The sequence below is a fragment of the Thermobia domestica genome, chromosome 4, assembly GCF_964235325.1.
Source record: "Thermobia domestica chromosome 4, izTheDome1.hap1.1, whole genome shotgun sequence".
NCBI lineage: Eukaryota > Metazoa > Arthropoda > Insecta > Zygentoma > Lepismatidae > Thermobia > Thermobia domestica.
This window is the reverse complement of record NC_137457.1, coordinates 270,445,595-270,469,380: the sequence shown is the minus strand read 5'-3', so window position 1 is coordinate 270,469,380 and position 23,786 is coordinate 270,445,595. Positions and strand designations below refer to the sequence as shown.

Here is a 23,786-nt window from a genome sequence, read left to right as displayed (position 1 = left end):
GACATAGGTGCCGTTTGGTCACGACACTCTCGGGAGAGTAATGCTCCCGAAAGTACGTTTTTTCGCGCGCTACTCTAGCCAGTTGTTTAAAGTTGGTCACAAAATTTATATCATGGAGTACAAGGGAAACAAAACGAGCCCTGCAGGGCTTCTAACACGTTCCTACTACTACTACTACTTATCTGTACAAAAGTAAGTAAGGGGCCGCGGTGGCTCAGTAGTAGAGCGTTCACCTCTGGTGCTAGGGGTCTCGGGTTCAAACCCTGCTCCCGCCAAGTGAACTTTGTGGTGGACAAACACCGTGTGCGTGGGTTTTCTCGGGGTTCTCCCGTTTCCTCCCACTTTCTTCATTCCACCATTTTATTCATCTCTCATCATCACCGTCTCCTTTAGCCTAACCGGCATAACCGTGGGACGTAAAACTCAAAAAAAAGTAAGTAAATCACTTTTTCGAATATTATTTTCATATTATTTTAATTTAAAAAGTGTTATAAAAATGTAAAAAAGAAACTTTCCTCTTGCAGGGTTTCAACTCACGTCTAAAGAGATTTTCGTTTTGGCATGTAGCACTAGCCCACTCGGCCACGAGGACCGAGAAGCACAATCGTGAGTTCTACTGTTTGAATGCAACGTGGCAAGATATGGATAACGCCAACCAATCAGAACTGTGCTTTTCGTTCCTACTTCCGGGGACATTACTCTCCTGAGCTAGTCCTCGTTTGCTCGCCTCCTGCAACTAATAAATGACCACCGTAAACAATATTACATATTTGGTGATCCGTTTAAACAATGGGTAAAGGAATTTAAACTCGATTTTCACAATAAGCCTATTTTATGATTTTTCTTGTTTTCTCCCGCCATCCTCTATATTTGTCATATTTGTGTTTCTAATACGATAAATAAGCAAGATATTCCGCCAGAATTTTTAGTTGGGGCTGTAAAGTACAAATAGGAAGGGTGCGAATGGTTCGCATGGTTTGTATCGAATTTTGACTGTAAAAATTGAAAGTTCGGGGTTCTTTCAAGAATGTTGGGGTCATTACCCCATCCACAGGAAAGTGGAGCTGGCAGAAACCTAACACGATATTAATATCGTAATATATCATAAATAGGTTGAAACGGGAGCAGATAAAAGTTTAGTACTTTTCCCCCTAGATCTAGTACTTTCTTCTGCATAAGTTAGTACGAAATATTTTTGCCGGGTGGTCACACTAAGCAGACTGGAAGACCTCTAGCCAAAATATACAGAGAGTAGAGTTCGACAGTGGTTGTTACAATGAGTGCCTCGTGTATGGTAGTGCTCTGTGAGGAAGAGAGTTGAGAGGGATTTCCTATACACCTACACTACATTTACACTTTCTTTTACATTTACACCTACATACATCCCCTTCTTTTCATTCTCTTCCTTTTTTAATTTTACACTTCCCACTTTTTTCTAACTTTTTGCCCTGTTCAACTTGGCTTTCAGTCCTCTTTCACTGTCTGAACTTCCTTCCCGATTTTTTCCTTTTCCAGACTTTGACCTTTTCCCCGATTGTGTCCTTTCTTCCCAATTGTGTCCTGTATTTTATTCAATTTTATTCCTGGGGGCCGCGGTGGCTCAGAGGTAGAGCGTTCATCTCTGATACTTGGGGTCCCGGGTTCGAACCCTGCTCCCGCCAAGTGAACCTTGTGGTGGACAAACACCGTGTGCGTGGGTTTCCTCGGGATTGTCCCGTTTCCACCCACTTTATTAATTTCACCATTTCATTCATTACTCATCATCACCATCTCCTTTAGCCTAGCCGGCATATCCGTGGGACATAAAACTAAATAATTTCATTTCATTTCAATTTTGTACCAGAAAAACAAATCCTCCGTGTGAGGTACAATTATGAAAATTTTGCAATTGTAGCACACGTGATTTTAATGCTGGTGCACCAAACTATTTGACCGATAACGGTCTCAAGACAAGACAAGACAAAATATAGTTATTGATATTTTATGCAAGTATAAATATAACTGCTTTTAGCATTCTAAAACTAGTACTCCTTGTTACTATACGTTACGGTGGTATAAAATTATTTTGGGAATTATTTATATTCTTGATATGGGACCTTCTGTTAGTACTCTTGCTGGCTTACGTACTGTTGCATTAATCAGTGCAGATTCATTTTAGACGGGCTGAATATTAACGTAAAAAAACAAATTAAGACATTAGTGCTGTATCGCCGAACCAATTTAAAAATCGAGAAAAGTACCAAAACCTATTGCATTCGGTTATATTTAGTTGGATTAGATTACATTACATTACATTAGGTTACATTACATTAGGTTATCGGCATAAAAACTGCAGTGCAAAGAGCACAAGCAAATCCGTGCTACATGGACAATTAAAAGCACGAATGTTATCTAACCGAGTCAGAACAGGACGAAGCTGGTAAACCTACGCGGACAGGCGTCCGAAGGGAGCAGGCGCGTAAGCGACGGTGTGTATGCGCGAGAGAGTAGTGAAACCGTAGATTTTAGCATCTAGATTTCAATACCGTTTATCAAGGTTTCATACTAGTAACGCATCACTTGTAAACATAAAATACAGCTTCCGTATACTATGCAGGAATACACAGCCGTTAAGTTAGAAGCCCGTTACCTTCAAAATTGAGTCTTATAAACTTTTGCGGCTCAAGGAAAAAATCGTCTGCAACAAAATTTTAACTGTCGTTATTTTTCAATAGTTCTATGTAACTCATATGATATGGGAAACTCACGCCATACCCACACTGCCTTTCATGCCACTATATCATAAGAAGTGTACCTCTCCGCAAAATATTCCATCTGTCTTCACAGATAGTGTGTTTACATCAAAAACAACCAACAAAAACTACCACCTTCTTAACGTTTGCTATTCCCCTTACCTGACTTTCATTCACTCTTTTTCACAAAATTAAATAAATCCTCCAATTCATCCGGTAAATTTCCGAAAATTCGCCCGGCGTTACAGAACATAACCCCAAGCTAACGATTTCTGCTAGAAAGCCCCTATAAATCACGGTATTTATTCCGAAGTTGGTAGCCCTCCTAGTTTTCGGCCAAAAGCGTAATAAATGTTACAAAAATTTAGGAATTATCAATTTTTACTTTATCAAAGCTCAATACTCAATTCACATAGTAATTTCGAGTGAGCAATAGCCAGTGATGGGGGGTTAGTAGCCAGGCTGATAACGTGACTTACCTTTATATTGAAAAGTAACTTTCTCCATGTTTCTTTGCCTTTATTTTGCCTACCACACTTTCTGTAATTTATTAGATTTATTAAGCCATGACTTTCACATACCCTCAAAAGATTTTTATGATTGTCACAGCATTATTTCTGAAATTGTTAACTAACATCGTGAGCAACGCGTCTGTATACCTGCCATATTCATAATACAAATGCTCATTACCCACAAACTTTCTCTTCTTACATATTACCAAGCACACAAACAAGCAAACCATACATTACTTTCCGATAAATTTTCTAAAAATTTTGCTAGAAACGGTTGACCAACCAAAAGCACGAATGCTATCAAACCGAGTCAGGGCAAGAGGACGGTGGGGGAGTCCGAGCAATAGCAGGTTAGGCCAAGTGCGTATGTAGGCTGCAGGCACGTCAGCGATAGTGACTATGTGCGTAAATTACATATGCCTACATAACTAACGTACATTTCACTGAAATTTCAACACATCCATTTTTCCTTTCTTTGCATCTTTTCTCTATCAAGGTGTTTCATTTATTTAATGCTTTACTTTACCGTATACTGTGTCAAGGCATCTGATTTTGTGTGTGTGTCCGTGTTATGTCATATGTTCATTGCATTTCTGACGTATTACATCACACTTGAGTAACTCACATTCTTGCAACTGTTTAAATACGTTCTTTCCCTATAACCTTGGAATGTGAGAATCAAAAATTGGGCAAATGTTTAGCATAAGCGGTTCAGCCTTTCTTAAAAAAAAAAAAAAAAAAAGTGTTACAATTTCGGAGATTTGTATTCAGTCACATTAGCTTAGTTTATGTTAGATTAGTAGGGCTCCAGCGTAATTTTCGAAAAAAGTACTAGTATTTTGCTTATTTCTGTTAATGTTAGGTTAGCATAGGTTATGTTAGGTTACATTTGGTTACGTTTTTGTAGTTTTAAGTACTTGCATCATCCATTTCTCCTGTAAATTTTGTATTTCTTACGTACTTCTGGACCCTTTCTACCTAGGTACTAAACATTCTCCATTTGTTATAATCCTAATGTTTTATTCTTTCACATGCAGGGAATTCATTTTGGTAGTTTTAATATAGGTTCTTTAATATTTTAAAACAACATCCATGAGTTCCGCTATACCGTAACATCGCTCTCGAACACTATCAGCACTGTCGGTATGTTATTTCAGAATCTTGGTGAAACGATTCGGACACTTTATGGATATCTTTCGGATATTTCGATTTTTAAGTTTCACGACTTACAGTACTGCCTATTATCGCTTTCACGTTTAACAATACCTTCTTATATGTTCCTCTTTCGTTACTGTGTGTTACTTCACCTTTCACGTTCACGTTCGTTAGGTACTGTGTGTTACTTCACCTTTGCGTATTTTTAAATTAGAAATTTCCCAAAGTAATTAATCTAATTTCAAACACAGATAGAAAGCGATGAAATTAACTGTGTGGAGGCAAAATCTAATACAAAGGAATAGAAGAGCTGTATAAATCTCAGTATTGCTAGTTTTATTATTATTTTATTTCATTTCCAAATAGGTGCAGATTTATAATAATCCGTCAAATTAAAAAAAAGAAAAAAAGCTGATTTTCGTGTCTTGAAATGGTTTTCCAAGAAGTTCTATATTATTACCCTAGTGCATAACGAACAATTGTTTATAGATTGATACTATACGTGCAAAGTGATGAGCCCTAGAGTTGATTACCTGCTGTCCTATTATATGTTATATCCCGACCAGCGAATAAGTGCTTGCGGCCGGCTTTGTAAGTCAAGTAAAAACTTCAGTGTTACTAAGTAACTTGTAATTAATCTATCACAGTTTCTATTTCTTGGTTGTAATGAATCACTTTACGTATATGTTCAACTAAAGAAAAATTCAGTTTAAAGTTATTTTCAGAACAATTTAACTCATCTACAAAAAGTATATACATCTTTAATAATTATTTGGTAATAACTTAAGAAGAATTGACGACAGTGTTTTACAAAGAACAGAATCTGTTTATGGCACACACACAAAAAAAAAAAAAAAAAAAAAAGATGAATTAAAATTGATCAAATCGACTCGTTTTGAAGTTATTAGCAACTGAACGTGTAGGATGTGTGTTATCTCAATACATGTAGATAGTACTAATAAAACAAATGGTTGGAAATCTCGCAGTTCTTACATCAATTCATTTAGATGGTTTCTGATGTTCAATACGTAGTTCAGCATTTTAAAATAAATAATAGTCATATTTTTTTAAAAAAAAAACACCTACCTTCTTGTGTGTGTGTGCAACTGTAGCTATGTAGGTCATTTTAATATTTGACTAGAAATAAAGATCACGGCTGGTTAATGACGATATGGTTTCAATAAGATTTTATCTGTGGATAACAATATAGGACTTATCAGAGAGGCAAGTTTTCATAAACAAGGCCACACATCTGATACGTTTAAGCTATAGGCAACTTTCTTTTCGAAGCTAAACTCAGTTCTTTGAAGCCAATCGACAGATATCATTAAAAAGATGTTCAAGAGAAAATCGTGTTCCCGCTATTATGTATACAATGACACATAAGGATAGCACTACCCTGCGAAGTTTCAGAATTACACTATGTGCGAAACAGTTAGTAGAATTAATTCTTTGTTACCTGAGTGCTAGAACTAGAGATAGGTTTAAATTCAGGGTGTCCAGAGAGAATGTCTGTTCTCGTAAATGAAAGATGTGAAAAGGGTACTTTTAACAGAAACTCGATTACAAGCAACTGAATAATTTTCTCAGTGTAGTTCTTGCATTAGTGATTCCTATGCATATATTGCTACCCTCAATACTTCTCCATTACTGCAGGAATGATTAGCTGTTCCTTCGTTCAATAATGTAATTTATAATGTTCTTTATTAAGCGCAAACAGGTTACACTACTTACAACGCCTAAACTGGAGCCTTGAATAGCCGTTGGATATACTCCAGCAGTGCAACTCTCCGACCCCCGTTCCCAACGCGCTCACCCACTAACACGTAAACACAACAGTGCCCTCACCTAAAAACGGCATTTTTTTCCTAGTCATGAGATATTATTTAATCACCAAGTTCTCTTCCGCATATTATAGTATGTGCATGTTCTTCACAATATTCAACTGGTTCACTCACATGTCATAGATTTGCATCCAGTTTTGCTCATATTACAATACGATTGAATAGCGCATATATAACTGTTCGTTCAAGTAAAAAGGATCAACTACTGATAAAGGTTTATACACAAAAACAAGCTGTAGACACTATGCGTCGTGGAAACAATGTATCATCAAGCAAAGCGTAACGTTAGTTGTCTGTTTATTGCCAAGCAACTTTCCTCAATAAGTTGACTTCGATGTCAACAAGATAATGAATTTTCGTATCCTTATATGAACCATGTTTATTTTTAGGAACGAGTCCAATGTGCATGGTTTTAAAAGGATACAGTATCATTTATTTGGAATATTCTGAGAAATAAATACTGTGTTCAGACTTTTAGAAATTACTTCATTCTACAGCTTGTTGAAATTATCCTTCGTGATATGTGTCTTCAAGGAAATTTTACAATGAGCCTCTCTTTTATTTCAATCGTTCTGCTTTACAGTATCCTCTGCGAAATCTTCAATTACTACCTTGAATTAGCGTTTATGCTTTAGACACTCGTTTAGTGTTGTTCTCTGGCAATAGCTGACAATTGTGGATAGGGATTGAAAAGTGCATCAATGTATTTAGGGGTGATTTTTAATTTAATTTGTGAATGCTTCACTTTTTAATAGTAGTAAACTACGAAAAATCTATTTTAAAAACATAGAACATATAAATAATATATCTGGTATTTAGAATTGTAAACTTAACAAAAGTAAGTAATGTGCTTTCTCAGTACAAGGTAAAGGGTGAAAACTTCACCATATGATGAAATTAATCATAGAATTGAATTTTTCTCCATTGTATAATATTTTTCACGAACAAAGCGATTACAAGAGAATTATGTTTGCACATCTACAAAACTTTCTATTTTTGTAGGTGACTACAAAAATCTGGAAGTACAAAACCTGAATTAACATTGCTAGTTCGGAGATATGGATTTGAAATTGATAGTTATACATTTTATCAAATAATTTTTATCCCTTCTATGATGGAGGGTGAAAATGTAATGTACCCACTAGAATGCAAAATGCTTAGCAGGTCTCAAGAGGATAATTACTACATTAAGGAAGAACCATTTGAATTAAAGGATAGTGTGTTCAATGAAACCAGAGATTCAATATTGCCATTGTTCACAGATAACAATATAAATTCGACTTGTACATTATCTTCTACCAAATTTTACCCAGTGAATCCAGAGATTGGAGTCGAAGACGTAATAAGTTATGAAAGTATTTGTAATACAGAATTGAAGGATGAGGAACTTGACATAAATAGAGAAACATCCGAAATAGTGTCAAGTAGCATTTTAGTGGAGAAAGAGGAAGAAAGGAACGATAGCGAACAAGAAAGGTAATCATTTATATCAATATATATATATATATTTGTAGTTGCTAGGATTAGTATTGTCATGTAATGAAGCAGCTAAACACATGCATGCATCATGTCTTAAATTTATACTATTATGGTTTATTTTTTAAGTACATAATGGGTTTACCCTTTTTAACATACTATTTAGGCCTTTAAAATTCAGCTCCAATATGGTTTCGTTAAAATGTATATATTTGATTTAGCTCCTATGTCGTTTCCATTTATAATTTCTATAGTGGTTCTGTTGATTGAAGGTGCCGACGAATCAACTGGCAAATGAATTGAAAGAGGTTCTATTTTCTGTGGTCGATTCGACTACGTTTCCTGGTGTTAACTGGGCTGGTGTCACTTGTCGCTGGGCGGAAAGTAGAAAGCAAGTTATTTAAAAATAGCCTGTTTTAGAACTAATGAGCTCATATAGATTCAATTAATAATAATAATAAATGAGTGTGACAAAATAAATGCTTCAAGGAAATCTGTTGCAAATGGTGAAGATATACCGAAAAAAATACAGTATAATTTCGTGAAACAAATCGTTTCTATGTCATAGTATTCAAGGGTGAAACTCCATAAATATTAAGATAGTTCGTGCAGGTTAAGGATCTACCGTTGATAAAACAAACTTCATTCTTGTGTTAGAGAATGGCTTCAAGTTTATAAAGGTAGCTCTGTTAAATAATTTATGGTTATACCTGTCGTTGCAAAGCTAAGACATGCGTGTGTACAGATTAATTAATAGAACTATGTTTTATTTTGAAATCATCATGTATTAAAGTATTCTTCTTGTTCACTTCAACCATAGGTTAGTGTGCAACATGGAAATTTTAAAACTTTTCTCTCCCTTGGAAGAGTTGTTTTATACTTTGATAAGGTCTCTCTTTCGTAACTGCATCTAGATATTCTATCCTTTGTCTTTCTTCTGTCTTTCCCGCTATCAACACGGTGATCCTATTGGAATGCCGACGGTTAAGATGGGCAAGCATGCTTTTTCTTCTTCTTTCTATTATCTTCATGATCTGTCGTCCTTCATTAGCTTCCTTTAGTACGTCTTCATTCGTTTTCTTTCGGTCTATGATAGCGCAGCATTCTGCGCCAACATCACATTTCAAATGCTTCCAGCTTGGATATTTCAGCTTTTCTCAATATCCACTTCTCTGATCCGTAAAGTGCCGCACTCCATACCAGAATCTTAATAAATCGTTTACGAACGTCCAACGACACATTTCTTGATGTTAACAGTCCTTTCTTCCTATTGAATGCTTCTTTAGCCTGCGATATTCTTAAACTAATGTCTTTTTCATTTCTTTTGTCCGAGGATATTAGACTTCCTAAATAGGGGAACGTCTTCGATTTTCTCTCCATTGAGCCATACGTTTGTCCCTTCCTGTCTTGCTCTTGTGCACTTTATCACATTCGTTTTCTTCTTATTTGTCTTCATTTTGCATGTTTTTATCAGTTAATCGTTCAAGTTTGAAAGTGCTTTCTGCAAGTTCTTTTCGTTCTCCGCTATCAGTGCTATATCAGCTAACTAACTAACTAACTCTATGGCCTATGGAGCCCGGAGGTTCAGTGCCGCGTTCACAAAAGCTCTCCACTGACTTCTATCCTTAGCTAATTGGATCCAGTTTCTACTTTGTATTCCTATCTCTGCGAGATCCATCTTAATATTATCCTCCCATCTGCGCCTAGGTCTTCCTAATGGTCGTTTTCCTATCGGTCTACCAGTCAAGACTTTGAAAGCGTTTCTACTTTCTTCCATTCTAGCTACATGACCTGCCCACCTAAGCCTCCTAGACTTGACGACCCTAACAATGTTGGGTAAACCGTATAAACTATGTAGTTCCTCGTTATGAAGCTTCCGCCATTCCCCATTCTCGTTCCTCTTGGGTCCGAATATTCTTCTCAGGATCCTGTTCTCAAATACTTTCAGTCTATGTTCTTCCCTCAGAGTAAGCGACCATGTTTCGCAACCATACAGAACAACAGGCATGATTATCGTTTTATATATTTTAAGCTTCAAATTCCTCGACAGAATTCGCGACGACAAGAGATTTTGAACCGAATAGTAACACGAATTCCCTGCTTTTAGTCGACATTTAATTTCTTCGTGAATATGATTTTCGTCTGTTAATATTGATCCTAAATATTTGAAAGTATCCACTTTATCAAAAGTATTATTTAATATTTTAACACCTCCACAATTTGCCGTATTACGGTTCCGACGCACTTCCATGTATTTAGTTTTCTCTGCATTTACTTCTAAACCCATGTCCCTGCAAGCGTTTAATAATATCTCTGCATTTATTTCTACTGTTCTCCTATCATCCCCTATTAAATTTACATCATCAGCATATGCCATAACCTGGTGAATGCCGTTCAACTCTAGGCCCTGGTTGCTATCTTTGATTTTCCTTATGGCGTATTCCAGCACAAAGTTAAATAATAATGGCGACAACGCATCTCCTTGTTTCAGGCCATTTTCGACGTGGAAGCTCGTGGACAAAAATTTTCCTACCCGGACTTTACTTTGCGATTCACTTAAACATATCTTAATTAATCTAATTAGCTTTCTCGGTATTCCAAGCTCTGTAAGAACGTTGTATAATGTTTCTCTCCTAACCGAGTCGTAAGCCTTTCTAAAATCAATAAATAGTTGATGTACCGGGGTATTGTATTCCCACTTCTTTTCGAGTATTTGGCGAATGGTATATCAACAGCAAACCTTATTGTGCTGAAAAACTCGCCATTTACTTTCACACCTTTCCTGTTTTTATCAAAGAATTCTTTTATAGCCTCTTTTTATATAGACGTTGAAGAGGAGAGGTGGAAGTCCACATCCTTGCCTTACTCCTTTACTTTTTCTTGCTTCCCTCTGGTATCTTCCTATAACACCTGTCTGGTTCATGTAATGTTGGTATATTATTATTACGTATTAAAGTAGTAATAATAATAAACATGTATGGGTGACCTTATATTAATCACTTGCTATTCTGTAGGTCACTAATAGGAATAATGTAGAGATTAAGAGTATCTTGCTGTATATAATGACAAAGCATTGAAGCGAAAAGAAAGGGTGGGTTCTACTTCAAGATATTAGACCTTAAAATTTAAAAGATCCTACATACAAGATATTGGTTGTATCCACGTTGATACATGCTTTACATGTTTACTATCTTCATAAGTAAGTTTCCCCAACATTCCATGTTGTCGCAGAGTCAACAGTTTTGACCTGATCTGAACAAAAATAAATGTATATTTGACTTATAGTAACCATTTAGCGCAGGATGATACGTCATTTTTGTATGACTAATTATTTTGATATGTTTCTGGATATATTCTCTACACAAATAACAGCATGTAACAAGAAAAAGTTAAGTGTCATGAAGTGAGTCTAAAGAGATGAAAAATGGATAAAATACGAGAAAAAAAATTGTAAATGAGAAATTTTTGTGTAATTCAGAGGTTAAACTAACCCAGCTTTCCTCAGTAACAGAGAAAAATAATGTAAACTAACTACCTAGCCTAACCGAACTCACTGATAGAAGAAATAACAAAAGTTTAATGTTTTTAAATCTTAACAATTTGAACATATTCTGCAAAACAAAGGTTCAAGGAAATAAAACTGAAGAAAGTACTCGGGTATTAATTATTGCAAAAATGTTGCGTCAAAGTATTTTATCATTCATCCCCATTTTCTTCATCTGCACGTACTACCGTTGTAGATTTGCTGCTTTTATAATTGTCTTTCCTTTCTCCATTGCTGTTTAGAAGCAATATATTTTATTCGTAAAATTCTTATTTTAAGTCCTGTTCTGTGCACTGTTCCTAACTTGAACCCTATAACGTTTCACAACATGTTTCATATTTGGGAATGCAATAATTGGAAGGTAGTATAGAAAACACGATAGGTGAATGATACAGGGTGACAAAATTATAAGGATGGGTGCAATTAATACTATGATGTAGAAGTTCATTCATAATGGGATGGTGTATTTTGCTGTTGTTTTGAACAGACTATTGAAATTTATTTCGTTTAAACATATAATCCTTTTAATATCTCCTCAAAGTCTCTGACTCAACATCGTTTTATTTTCTCCCCCTTGTTATTGCTATTTTAACTTATCCTGTAATAATTCTCCTACAACGTAATATATCGGCTTCGGCATCTTTGAATTGAAATTGCTAGTCGATTTCTATTCGACTAAAGAAGAGCAAGACGACAAGTAGCCTTCAATTTTGATTTAAATAATTGAACATGATCCGAAGAACAGGTTCAGTGTAGTCACTTCGATTTGGTAGGAACTTCAGAGAGTCGATTAGCCGTGCGAGTAAGTCGTATTAGTGAATCGGGGCTTAATAGTCAAAGGACACTGACAACAAAATTTGAGACCGATCAGAGAAAAGACACAAGTGTTGTAATTATCTTTGAGGGAATGCCTTCCCCTCGTGCACTTCATGAAATCGTCTCTGGAAGTACTTATTTTTGTGTTTGTATACAATATGCTATACGTTACCATAAATATCGTTTTTCCTGGGAACAAGCTTTCTGGATATTTAAAGAACTACGTAAAGCATGTTCTCATTCTTTGAAGCAACATTGCACCTTCAACTACCAATATTATTTGATATTTTCCTACTGTGATTGCGGTAGTGATGATAGGGTCAATTACGAAGTCGAATCATAAGGAATTTAAGCTTTATTCGTATTATTTATTTTTCCTTTCGATCTTGTTATGTAGACATAGCGTTTTCCGGATTTTTTTTTTTTTTTTTTTGTCTCATTTTTCATTTCCGAGTGAGAAGATTACAACTTTCGATTTTCCAGGTACATGTAGAAGATTTAAAGCGATGCCTAAGTATTTTTTAAACTGCATATGAAACTTTGCTTTCCCTTATTATGGATACACAAGATTTACAGTGCCAATACGTTACGTTAATTTCTTAATAGAACATACTGATCAGTCCGACTTTTAAAATAGTTTATTCTCACAATTTTATGTATGAAGTATCAGAAGTCTGTTTCCTTTGTTGAATGTTCACCTTTGCTAATGTAAACAAGGAAATATAAATTGTGCTTTATCAAGTATTGTTTATATATATAGAAGACCTCAGGAAATCTCTAATATACATTTCCTCACCTGTATATTATCCCTGTATACGTATGCATTAACAAAATTTCATACTATGAGTACGTTTCTTTCTTCTTGCCACGCTTCCGCCTAAAGTATGGAAACCGCTTTGTTGCCATGCCACGGTTAAATTGCGAGATACAATAACACTAGGGAACATCAAAACGCCACACCACTCACAAATCACTGTAACTTACTTGCGCGCGTGTGGCAACTAAGCACTTCAAGTACCCGTCAAATAGTAGTGACCTCATTTCATGGACTGGCTGACAACTATCGTCACCTACACGAGAAAGCCAATATGACGTCTATTGGATTAAAACGTTCACGTGAGTGCTAGCAGAAAATGCTTCAAAAGCCAACCAAGTACGGGAACTGTGTCAAGATAAAACAACCGTACTCTAACAGTGAGGGGGTGACAAAACATCACTGGCTTTGCCCAGAAATATTCGAACTAGACTGATGCAATTACAGTTATTCAATATATTTCCCGCTGAGGTCTGTGTACAACCATGTGAAAATCGTAGTTCACGAATGACCATCGTACTTATTGAGGTATTCCGAAACAAAATTGGATAATGTTTCACATGCCTAGTTTGTTTTTTTAAAAGTCTGCAAATATAAGCGAGACGAACTTCTTAATCATCCATTAAGGGGAACGCCAGCTTCGGTCTCTTCCTACTGTTATAGAGATGTTATACAAAATAAAGTTCCTTGAATTATTACTAGTGCAAGGTGGTAGATTGTTTTCTCTAATATTCATAAACTTTACACTCTCTCATAGCTACAAACGCGTTAAAGGAAGTGGAACAAATAATAACATTCTGTTAAAAATATATTTTTAATTTTTAATATTACATCTTGAATTCAAATTTCAGGTCCTGCCATATAGATGTAAACGAAACAATTGACAAAAGTCACACTTGTGAGGAGTGTGGAAAAACGTTTACTAGAAGACGTAACTTAGTGGTACATCTCCGATCCCATACTGGTGAAAAACCATATTCCTGCTACCAATGCGGCTCAGTGTTTGGAAGAAAATCTTATTTAAATCGTCATTTACAAAGACATAAAGGTGAGCGACGTTTTTCGTGTCGAAGGTGTAATAAAAGCTTTCTTCTGGAACATCAATTAACAGCACATAATCGAACACACGCAGGTGAAAAACCATACTCCTGTCAAAAATGTGAAATTAAATTCACATCATCGATAGCTTTAAAGAAACACAAAGTCAGTCATGAAAACGTAAACAAATTCTCTTGCAATGAGTGCGCTAAGCGATTATCATCTAAAGCACACTTGAAAAATCACATTCTCATACATACAGGAGAGAAACCGTACATCTGCCAGAAGTGCAACAAGGTGTTCCGTTCAAGTTCTAATCTCAGGAGGCATATGTTCACACATACTGCTGAAAGACCTCACCCATGTCTGGAATGTGATAAGAAGTTTATTCACAGAAGTGCGTTACGATTACATACGATAACTCATACAGGTGTAAAGCAATACTCATGCCATCAATGTTCTATGAAATTTACTGTCAAACGTAGTTTGGAATCTCACATTCGAATACATACTGGTGAGAAACCTTACTGTTGCCAGAATTGTGGCCTGATGTTTTCTGAAAAGTCCCGACTTAAAGAGCATATGTTCACACATACTGATGACAAACCCTACAAATGCGTGGAGTGTGGAAAAACATTTTCTAGAAAAACCCGGTTAAGGCAACACATGAACACGCATTTTAATGTCGGAAAAGCGCTTGCAACTGTTATCCTATATTCTCTTTAAAAACCCAAGTAGCACGCTTCACTGAATGCAACAGATATGTGTGACAGTTCCCGAGCATTAATTCTATAATTTATAATTAAATTATTAGATCGTGCCTGAATAGCTCAAATTAGAATGTCGAATATTTTTGAAGTAGCTAAAGATTAATTCTTTCCTAAAAAGCTGTATTGAATTTATGTTCAAAATTAAGCCAGCAAATGGAAGTAATATAGTTTCAAATTTACTGCCTTTATATAACATTTATCGTTAAATTTCGGTTAAATCGCACACTTAAACTGTTTTACGTAAGTAAACAACTTTTGTATGTGCAGTATTATCTTGCATAACAGTTCTCAAGTATCATAATTCGAAAATTATTTGGAGCCGCGGTGGCTCAGTGGTAGAGCGTTCACCTCTGGTGCTTGGGGTTCCGGGTTCGATCCTAGCCCCCGCCAAGTGAACTTTGTGGTGGACAAACACCGTGTGCGTGGGTTTTCTCGGGGTTCTCCCGTTTCCTCCCACTTTCTTCATTCCACCATTTCATTCATTACTCATCATCACCGTCTCCTTTAGCCTAACCGGCATAACCGTAGGACGTAAAACTCAAAGATTTCATTTCATTTTTCGAAAATTATTTATTTATTGTAATAATACGTATAATGTCGGCGCATATATTCCTATTAGCAAATTATTCTTAAGTATTAAAGTGGTTTGATTGTGAGCGTGTGGCCCCCCTCACTCCCATTCCATTTTAAATTTTCCCAGTTTTTCTTGGCTGAATTGGAATGAGGCTGCATGGATTATACGTCGACGCAAACTTTGTGTTAGTTTCATCCTTTTTTATGAGTTGGCAGTGCTGTGAGCAGTAACTTGTATTTCCGGTTGACCGAACAAAAAGGATGTGACATGGTGATGTTCCGAAAAATAGTACCACAGTTTCAAAAGCCATCCTAAGATGTTTTTATTGATTTCATTATTTTAAGTATAATATGTTAATGGCAAGATTATTTAACACCCATGATCCATATTTTTTTTTGTAAACAATACTGCTTATGGATATTTTTTTTAAATAATCCTTTGGTGTGATTGGAGTAAGCTAACCGACGCTAGAGGAAGAAGGCGGGAACGGTGCGCGCGAAAATGGATGCCGTAGTGAAGAGAAGTGGTACATGGCACAGCATCAAAATCTTAAGTTATTTTAGCAATCCTTTGTGAAATCGCATCAATATAAATAAGGGTGAACTGCAGAAGTTGTGTTATTTTATAATTCACGTAAGTTACAGTGAAGTTCTACGAAAGTAATACAAAATGCTTCAAATCAGCCCAAACTAAGTACGAGCACACCTTTTCAGTTTTGTGACAACGTTGTTGTTCAGCCCTAAATTACAAGTCTAATGTTGAGTTTCGCTCGTGTTTATGATAAAGGAACATAGGTAAAACAAGAGATCAATATATTTTGTAAACTGTCAATCAGTGGAAACATAAGCAAGTACATTGCCAACTACACAGCTGAATAATGAAAATAGAAACTAACTTGGAAAACAGGACATCCCTTCGAAGAAAAATGGGAATAAGATTCTAGAAAATTGCCCTCCAATACATCTATTGGCCTCCCCCTCCTTTTTTCAACATCTCCAAAACCCCAGTGCGTGTGTGAATTGGTGATTTGTTAAGTAATTTGCCGGCTTCGTCGTTATAGTTGAAAATTCAAATTCAAGTTTTCAAAATCCTTTTTTTATTTTTCCAATAAAATTCATGGGCTTGTATTCAATATGGTAAATGACAAATGAAAATCCTAAAATATAAAAATTACAGAGGTATCAAACTAAAACGTTGAAGTAAGTATGTATGTTGTATGTATAATACTTGTGTTTAAGTAAATCAATATCATACATGCATTATGTTTCAGTTGCTCCATACCAGTTTCTCACGCAAATCACTACTGGAACGGTAAGAATATTTGGTTGGTGTAGAAATTGTACGGATGTGTATCGGGCGTGTCACTGAGCGTGGGTACGCGCATAAACTGATTTGGATCGAACCCAACTTAATTAATGACTACATGCAATTCATCCCACAATCTCTAACCACTACTGCACAAAAGAGAATCTTATACTCCGTTCCATCATTCACATTCATTACAAATGGAAATTCTCAGTGTCTAGATAAAATAATTATACTTAGTGAAATCCTAATACAGGCGTACCGAACAAGACACGAACCGGAACCGAACCCAACACAATCCAATTGTGTTATATGATAGTCACTTCATCAAATAAATTTAACATACCTCCTTCGGAGAATTACTTAATAATAATGAAAGTATTCCGTCGGTATGTTGTTTATGCACGTGTCTCTGGCGTGCGAGGCGTAAATTAATCTCGTCTATTAAACCAGCTAGCATATATCTAACGTTATACTATAGGTTCATTTCTCGTATGTATTTCTTTCTAAAGAGAGTCTACAGTCCCAACAATTTATTTGGGATAAGTGGTAAATCGCTCTTCTCTCCTATGAAGAAACGAAATCGCCATATTTCAAAATTCTAAAATAACGAGAAAAAGTATAATGTTATCTTAAAAATCGTGTAAGATTTACAATTTTAACTTAACTGTCCCTGCAGTCAGTTGCGTCTAATTGGTTGAAGATATATGACTGACAACAAATAGATACTGTATTTTCTGTTGTTTTACAAGATCAGAATAAATATTTTTGTCCTGCATATTATTCGATATGTTTACATGCTGCCTTCATCCAGATGTTGGTAAGTAGTCCAATATCTGCCTCATATTGTCTAAAAGTTAAAGCTCCTTATCTCAGTTGTTAGTTTCCAGTACAGTTACGATAACTCTAAGTATGAAATGGAAAATTTGTACCGCAGCAGGTTCGCATTGCCCGTTAGCGATAAGGAACTATTTATTTAATTGTCCGTAATCCACTGTACACGTATGAAAGCGAGACACAAACAGGTGGTCTACTTTTATCATCGGCAAAGTCTGACAGAACAAGGTTTTGAATGTTTCCGATAGTGTAAACATTTCAAATAAAAGTAACTGCTTTCTTCCTCTTCTATTTCCCATTTATTTCCATCAAAAATTTTGAGTGCTCTGTTGTCTGACTGGTTATGCTATCTTAACCTTTTTGGGATCTTATGGTACAATTTGTACCATACGGGTGTTCCATGGTACATTGCGTTATAACTCTCCTATTTGAGCTTTTTCGTCCGTTTTTTTTTTTTTTTTTTCCAAGTCCAGAGACATTGTAGAACACGTTACGTATGGTTTCACACCTTCCTGCGTCGAGAAATAGGAGGTGATGATGTCATAACTTTAAACAATATATTTTCTTTTATTAAGCCTATGTTCATTATTTTTTGGCGGGCTTATTTTTGCACTAGAGATTTTGCACAAACAGTCCGCCGAGTAGTATTTACCAGATTATTTTAAATTTTTGCGTTAGCAGCAGGGGGTCCAGAAAGGCAAAAAGGTAAAAAAAAATAAAAAAATAAAGGATATTTTTTTGCCAAAAATCCCTTTCTCACTATTTTTACGCCTCAGATACATGATAGACATATGGGAATGTTACCGTCTGAAAGGCAGTTCTATTATGAAGAGAATGATGTGCGAACCATGATCCTAGGTAATTAGGGATGTCTCAAGGAATTTTTACAAAATATCCTGTATACGGCAATAGGGGTATTGTCGGTTTTTTTTTTTTTTTTTTTTTTTTTTTTTTTTTTTTTTTTTTTTTTGCGGACTTACTTTTGCACCTAGAAGATTGAAATTTTGTACAAACATTCAGTCCACCAAGTAGTATTTATCAGATCTCTGCGTTAAAACAGGGGGGTCTAGAGGGGCAAAAATTTGGAAAAAAGGGATGTTTTTACCCAAAATTCCTTTTCTTCGGGATTTTCCCGCCTCAGATACATGATGGAGATATGTGAATGGTACCGTCTGAAAGGCAGTTCTATTCTGAAGAGAATGATTGGCGGATTATAATCCTAGGGTAAATAGGGATGTCTGAATTAATTTTTATCAAAATGTCCTTCTGTATAGGGGAATATAGGGTATTGTCGGTATTTTTTCTTTTTTGGCTTACTTACTTTTGTACCTAGAAGATTGAAACTTTGCACAAACATACAGTACACCGAGTAATATTTATCAGATCTCTGCGTTAAAACAGGGGCATCCAGAGGGGAAAAAAGTTGAAAAAAGGGATATTTTAACCAAAAAAATTTTTTTCGGGATTTTCCCGCCTTAGATACATGATGAAGACATGTGAATAGTACCGTCCGAAAAGCAGTTCTATTCTAAAGAGAATGATTGGCGTATTATAATCCTAGGGTAAATAGGGATGTCTCAGAATTTTTTTTACCTGAGATCAGGGTCTTTTGCGGCATTGTGGGGATTCATGATAAAATTTCTCCCGCCCTTACTATTCAGGATAGAAGCTTGAAATTTTGCACACACATTCAGTCTACCGAGTAGTATTTATCAGTTTTTTTTTTTTTTTTTTTTTTTTTTTTTTTTTTTTTGAGATCTCTATGTTCACACAGGGCTGTTCCAGAGGGGCCCAAAGTGTGAAAAAAAATCTCCCCGAAATTTTCCATTTGACCTAACTTTTTCCCTCTCCTGGTATATGGTATGGGCATGTAAGTGGTACCATTTGAAAGCCTGCTCTATTCTAAAGAGAATGAGGTATGAACCATGATCCTAGGATAAATAGTGATGATGCACCAGCTGCTTGACTGAAAGTCTAAAGAATACCCCAAAAACCCAAGATCCTAAAAGGGTTAAACGTTTGAGGAACTTCCAGTCTTGAAATTTACGTAATCGTATATTGAAAAGGAAAGAAAATCGTAAAGATAAAGTGCTCATTATGATGCGACTAGGATTTGTCATAACCTAACAAAAAAATTGTTGAAAATTGCTATCACAGTTCTAGGTAGTTTAAAATATAAAACTATTAAGCTGTACAAATGATCATAAATTAACTTCTACAATGAATTCAAAGTCTTAATATTACATCGTGAGTTTGGGTAAATGAGCTCAAAATATATTTCTGAATTAATAAAACTAAAATGGGAATCTAAAACATTACTAATATTTTAAACATTAGACCAAATGTGCAGATAAACAAACTAATACCAGTTTACACCCTGTCGCATTTGTAAGTACAAGTAGTTCAAGCTTTATAAAAATTATGTAAACAAAAAGAGAAATGAAATATCAATACATTCAAATTAAACAGTAGTTGAAACGGGATTATAGAAGAAACAAGATTTCTAAATTTTTAATTTACAAAAGTGTGGGTTGCCCAACCTCGAGAGTCAACAGCAGAGAAGCTAATTCACAGATTTACCATAAGAGGTAAACACTATAAAAGATGTCTTTAAGCAAAAGTAACTATACCTTCAACGAAATGTACTCAAACTTGTACATTGAAGCAATACTATTTTCCTTCCTCAAAATTAGTATAATTAGTATAATTTAGCTTCGTTAATTAAAGTTAATGCATATAAGAATGTAGCGATAGTTACAAATAAATATTGTTTACTCAATGTAATCATTTGCAAATATGGTAACTTTATCGAATTATTTATTTAGGATTTAAAAGTCATGTCAAGAAACTAAAAAGATTAAATACACAAAATTTCATTTCAAAACAACTAGCATTGCCATTGCTTACTCTGAATCTCACATGAGATGATGCATTGACAATACGCACATGAATCGTGGGGTGTACAAAAATTGCATACGTCTGTTTGTATTTCTCCCGGGATATTCACGCACACATCAAAATTGAACTAACTTTAAAACGAAATATAAGGAACCTACCAATTATAGGTAGCTTGCGTGCAAATCATTCCAAACTAATCGTATATGGCGAATGTTGGCTCCAGTACCTGAATCGGGATAAGAAAGATAACCACCAAATTAAATTAGAGAATCAAAACCTTACCACAGCAAAGAGGAAGCATATATATACACTCATGCACAGGTATTTACAATAAAACATGTACACGCTCACACACTTGATTAAAAGTTTGAAATGTAAAGATATGACTGAAAAATTTCGCTGTTTACATAAACTCTGGTGAACATATCGCCGATATCTAAATGAAGTTTTTTTGGAAATTCCGTAGAAAACAGGATAGTAAGAACGATTTCTTTTTAAGAAGTGGTTAAAGAAACAAGTTAATTTGTGTGCTAGAACATGGTAAATATTTGAAACAATGAGATAGTAGAAAAACAGCATTTTTACAATCAGACTTTAGTATCCGAAGAAACATAAGACAAAAATAAACTTTTCGCCATTAAAACGAAAGTAGTATCAATTTCCGTTAGGTAAAATATTGCAGTTAAAATGTAGTTTATTTCCATCATATCCATATCTTACCCTAGTAGCAAGAAAGCTTTCTGCCAGTTGGCGCGTGCTTGGCTTTTGGCTTTCTAGTCTTGCACTTGAAACGCATGCTTTCATACAATCTGTCTTTTGTTGTACGTGCAAGCAATACTTTAGATCCTTCGCAGAACGTCATAACATCACTGGCCCTTGATTGGCCATTGACTTCACTTGACTTGTAAAACGCTTGCGTCAAGCTTGAATGGAACACTGAATGCAAATTTGCCCCCATGTAACTTTGTTACTGGAATCCAGCTTGCAGCATGCTTGCATGTTTTCCAACCAAGCTGGATGCAAGTTGTTTCTGCTAGTAGGGTAGTATCATTTTACAGAGTCCCCAAAGGAAAGTTAACCTAGACTAATTTAGAACTCCAATCTGATTTCGAACATTATAACCGCAGAAAAAAAAACATACCAATGATTTATGTCCCTTGAAAATTGTACATAAAACAGTGAGTAAATTAGTAAATAGTGTATTCATTCTGAGGAGCAGGATACTGAAATTCACATCTACATCCTGATATTGGTCACTTGCAACTCCTACGTCAATTACCAAAAACAGCTTCTATATCACAACCACTGAAGGATAAAGTGATATCGATTTCTAGTGACTTAAATCTGCCTAAAACATCTTCAATACATACGTCGAGAAAGATGAAAATAGCGTTTGACCATCATCTTCCACAAAGATCAAAAATCTGGAAGTATCAAGAATGATATCGTACTCTAAATACTTTCTAACTGGTACCCAATACCAACTTTAGCATATAAAAGTCCAAAATGGTAAAATTCAACGTACGTCGTATGTACCTATTGTAGAAATCCGAATTTTAATTTTCCCTACAGTGTTATTTTTTTTAAATATCGGAATTTATTGAAAATTATATATATTAACATTTATTTAACCTTTGCAAGTTTTCGCTTACGTCACATAGTTAGACGTGTTATAAATTGGCTAGATTATATACAGGCGTAATGATACTGATGACCCAATTTCCTTTCTATTAAAATGTATATATTTAGGATTTTTTCTAATTTTTGCAAATTTATATCATTTTAGTATTATGGTACTCTAAATATTTTATTTCACGTAGTTTCAAAATTATTCACCCAGAAAATTCGATGATTTTTAAAACAAGCAGCTTATATTCATAGTCTTGCATATATTTACATTTTCATAGGTTTTAATGTAATCGTTGCCATGGAAATAGGCGTGTAAACCCTTTATTTGAGGAACGTCTCTGGTTGAGACTAAGAAGGTACATTCGCGAAGTGTCCCCTCGGGATTCTTGTAAAATTGATTTAAATGCAAAGTTCTCCGTGGTCCAATGTGCATTGTACTAATTTTAGCTGCCTGTACTGGTAATTTGCATATTTATGGGCCTTCACATATACGGAATTCAATCATACACTACTATAACGCTCGGACACAAAATTGCTTTTAGTTTCTTTAGATGTAACTGGACATGACTGTGAGTATATGTAAAACAAATTCGAACAATTAGTGCTTCTCTGACACACGTTACCCACCCCGGCCGCCATCATGTATCCGCCGTGTTGGATTCAACTTTCGGTTTTTCAGATGGGAATAACTGCAAGTGATAAATCTAATTCATGTACCATTTGCAAGATATTGCATGTTAAATGTTAGATACATCACGGATATTGAACAAATAGCAAGTTGTGCATGGCCCCGTGGGTATATGTAATATTTTACGTGATTTATCGTTGATGAAATATTTTACATACACATAGATGTCAATATAGGTAACCCGAATGGTAGGTCTTCATCCATATCTGGCTTTACGTTAGGTATTTTGAGCGTAACACAATACTTTCTTATTATAGTATAATATGGAAGTAATAACAATCACTCACAGAAATGTAATAAGATTATGACACCAATGTTGTAAAGTGTTTGTTTATACCTATAGTACTTTCCAGTTAGAAATTGTTTTGATTGTCAACATCAAAAACGTAAGCATAATTGATATTACTCTGCAATATCTATTCGCGAAGTGCCTTTACGGATTTAACATAAAATACCTTCCAAACGGTACAAGCTACAACAAAATTCACTACACCAGTGAGTTTCTGAGAAAATTGTACATGAGTTTGATATATCACTTGCACTTATTTCCATTTGAAAGACTGAAAGTTGGATTCAAGATGGCGGCCGGGGTGAGTAACATATGTCATAGAAGCAGTACTTCATCCAATTTGTTTTTCATATGCCCACATTCATGTTCAGTTAAATCTAAAGAAACTAAAAGCAATTTTGTGTCCGAGCGTTGTACTAAGGTATGATTGAATTACGGATATTTGAAATCTGTAAATATGGAAATTACTGGTATGGGCCTCTAAAATTAGTAAAATACACATTGGCCCGAATTAATTTTAGATAAATCCCGATGGGCACTTTGCGAATGTAGCTTGTAAATAGTCGGTGATCAAAAATGAAAGTCGGTCATAATTAGTTTTAGTTTCGGATTAATGTCAGTTAACTTTAGTTTTGTTAATTTTATCAAAAGTAAAATATGTTTAACGAGTGAAGTGTAATTAATAAAGCTTGAGAGAAATATTGAGTTGAATTTGCTGAAGAAAATCAATTAAATAGAACAATTTTGAAAAATGTCGTAAGTAAAATATACTTCTGAATTCTTCATTGACATAACTTGTTTCATAAGCTTGCTTATCAATAAAAACTTTAGTATTAACGGAATCCCTTATTTTGGTTAAGTAAAC

The 23,786-nt window shown here is 35.1% G+C and overlaps 1 protein-coding gene across 3 annotated transcripts; it reads left to right on the top strand.

The window, feature by feature from the left end:
* The first annotated feature begins 1,917 nt into the window (after positions 1-1,917).
* LOC145684063 (uncharacterized) lies at positions 1,918-16,532 on the top strand. Of its 3 annotated transcripts, none has more exons than XM_081755904.1 (3): positions 1,918-1,985; positions 7,246-7,719; positions 13,745-16,532. In XM_081755904.1, the coding sequence occupies exons 2-3, from the start codon at positions 7,355-7,357 to the stop codon at positions 14,655-14,657; spliced, it is 1,278 nt and encodes a 425-aa protein (XP_081612030.1). In that variant the 5' UTR covers positions 1,918-1,985; positions 7,246-7,354; the 3' UTR covers positions 14,658-16,532. The 3 variants fall into 3 exon arrangements, with proteins under 3 accessions (XP_081612030.1, XP_081612033.1, XP_081612032.1); XM_081755907.1 differs by lacking the exon at positions 1,918-1,985 and adding an exon at positions 2,025-2,101; XM_081755906.1 differs by lacking the exon at positions 1,918-1,985 and having other exon boundaries at positions 5,252-7,719.
* Positions 16,533-23,786: the final 7,254 nt, after the last annotated feature.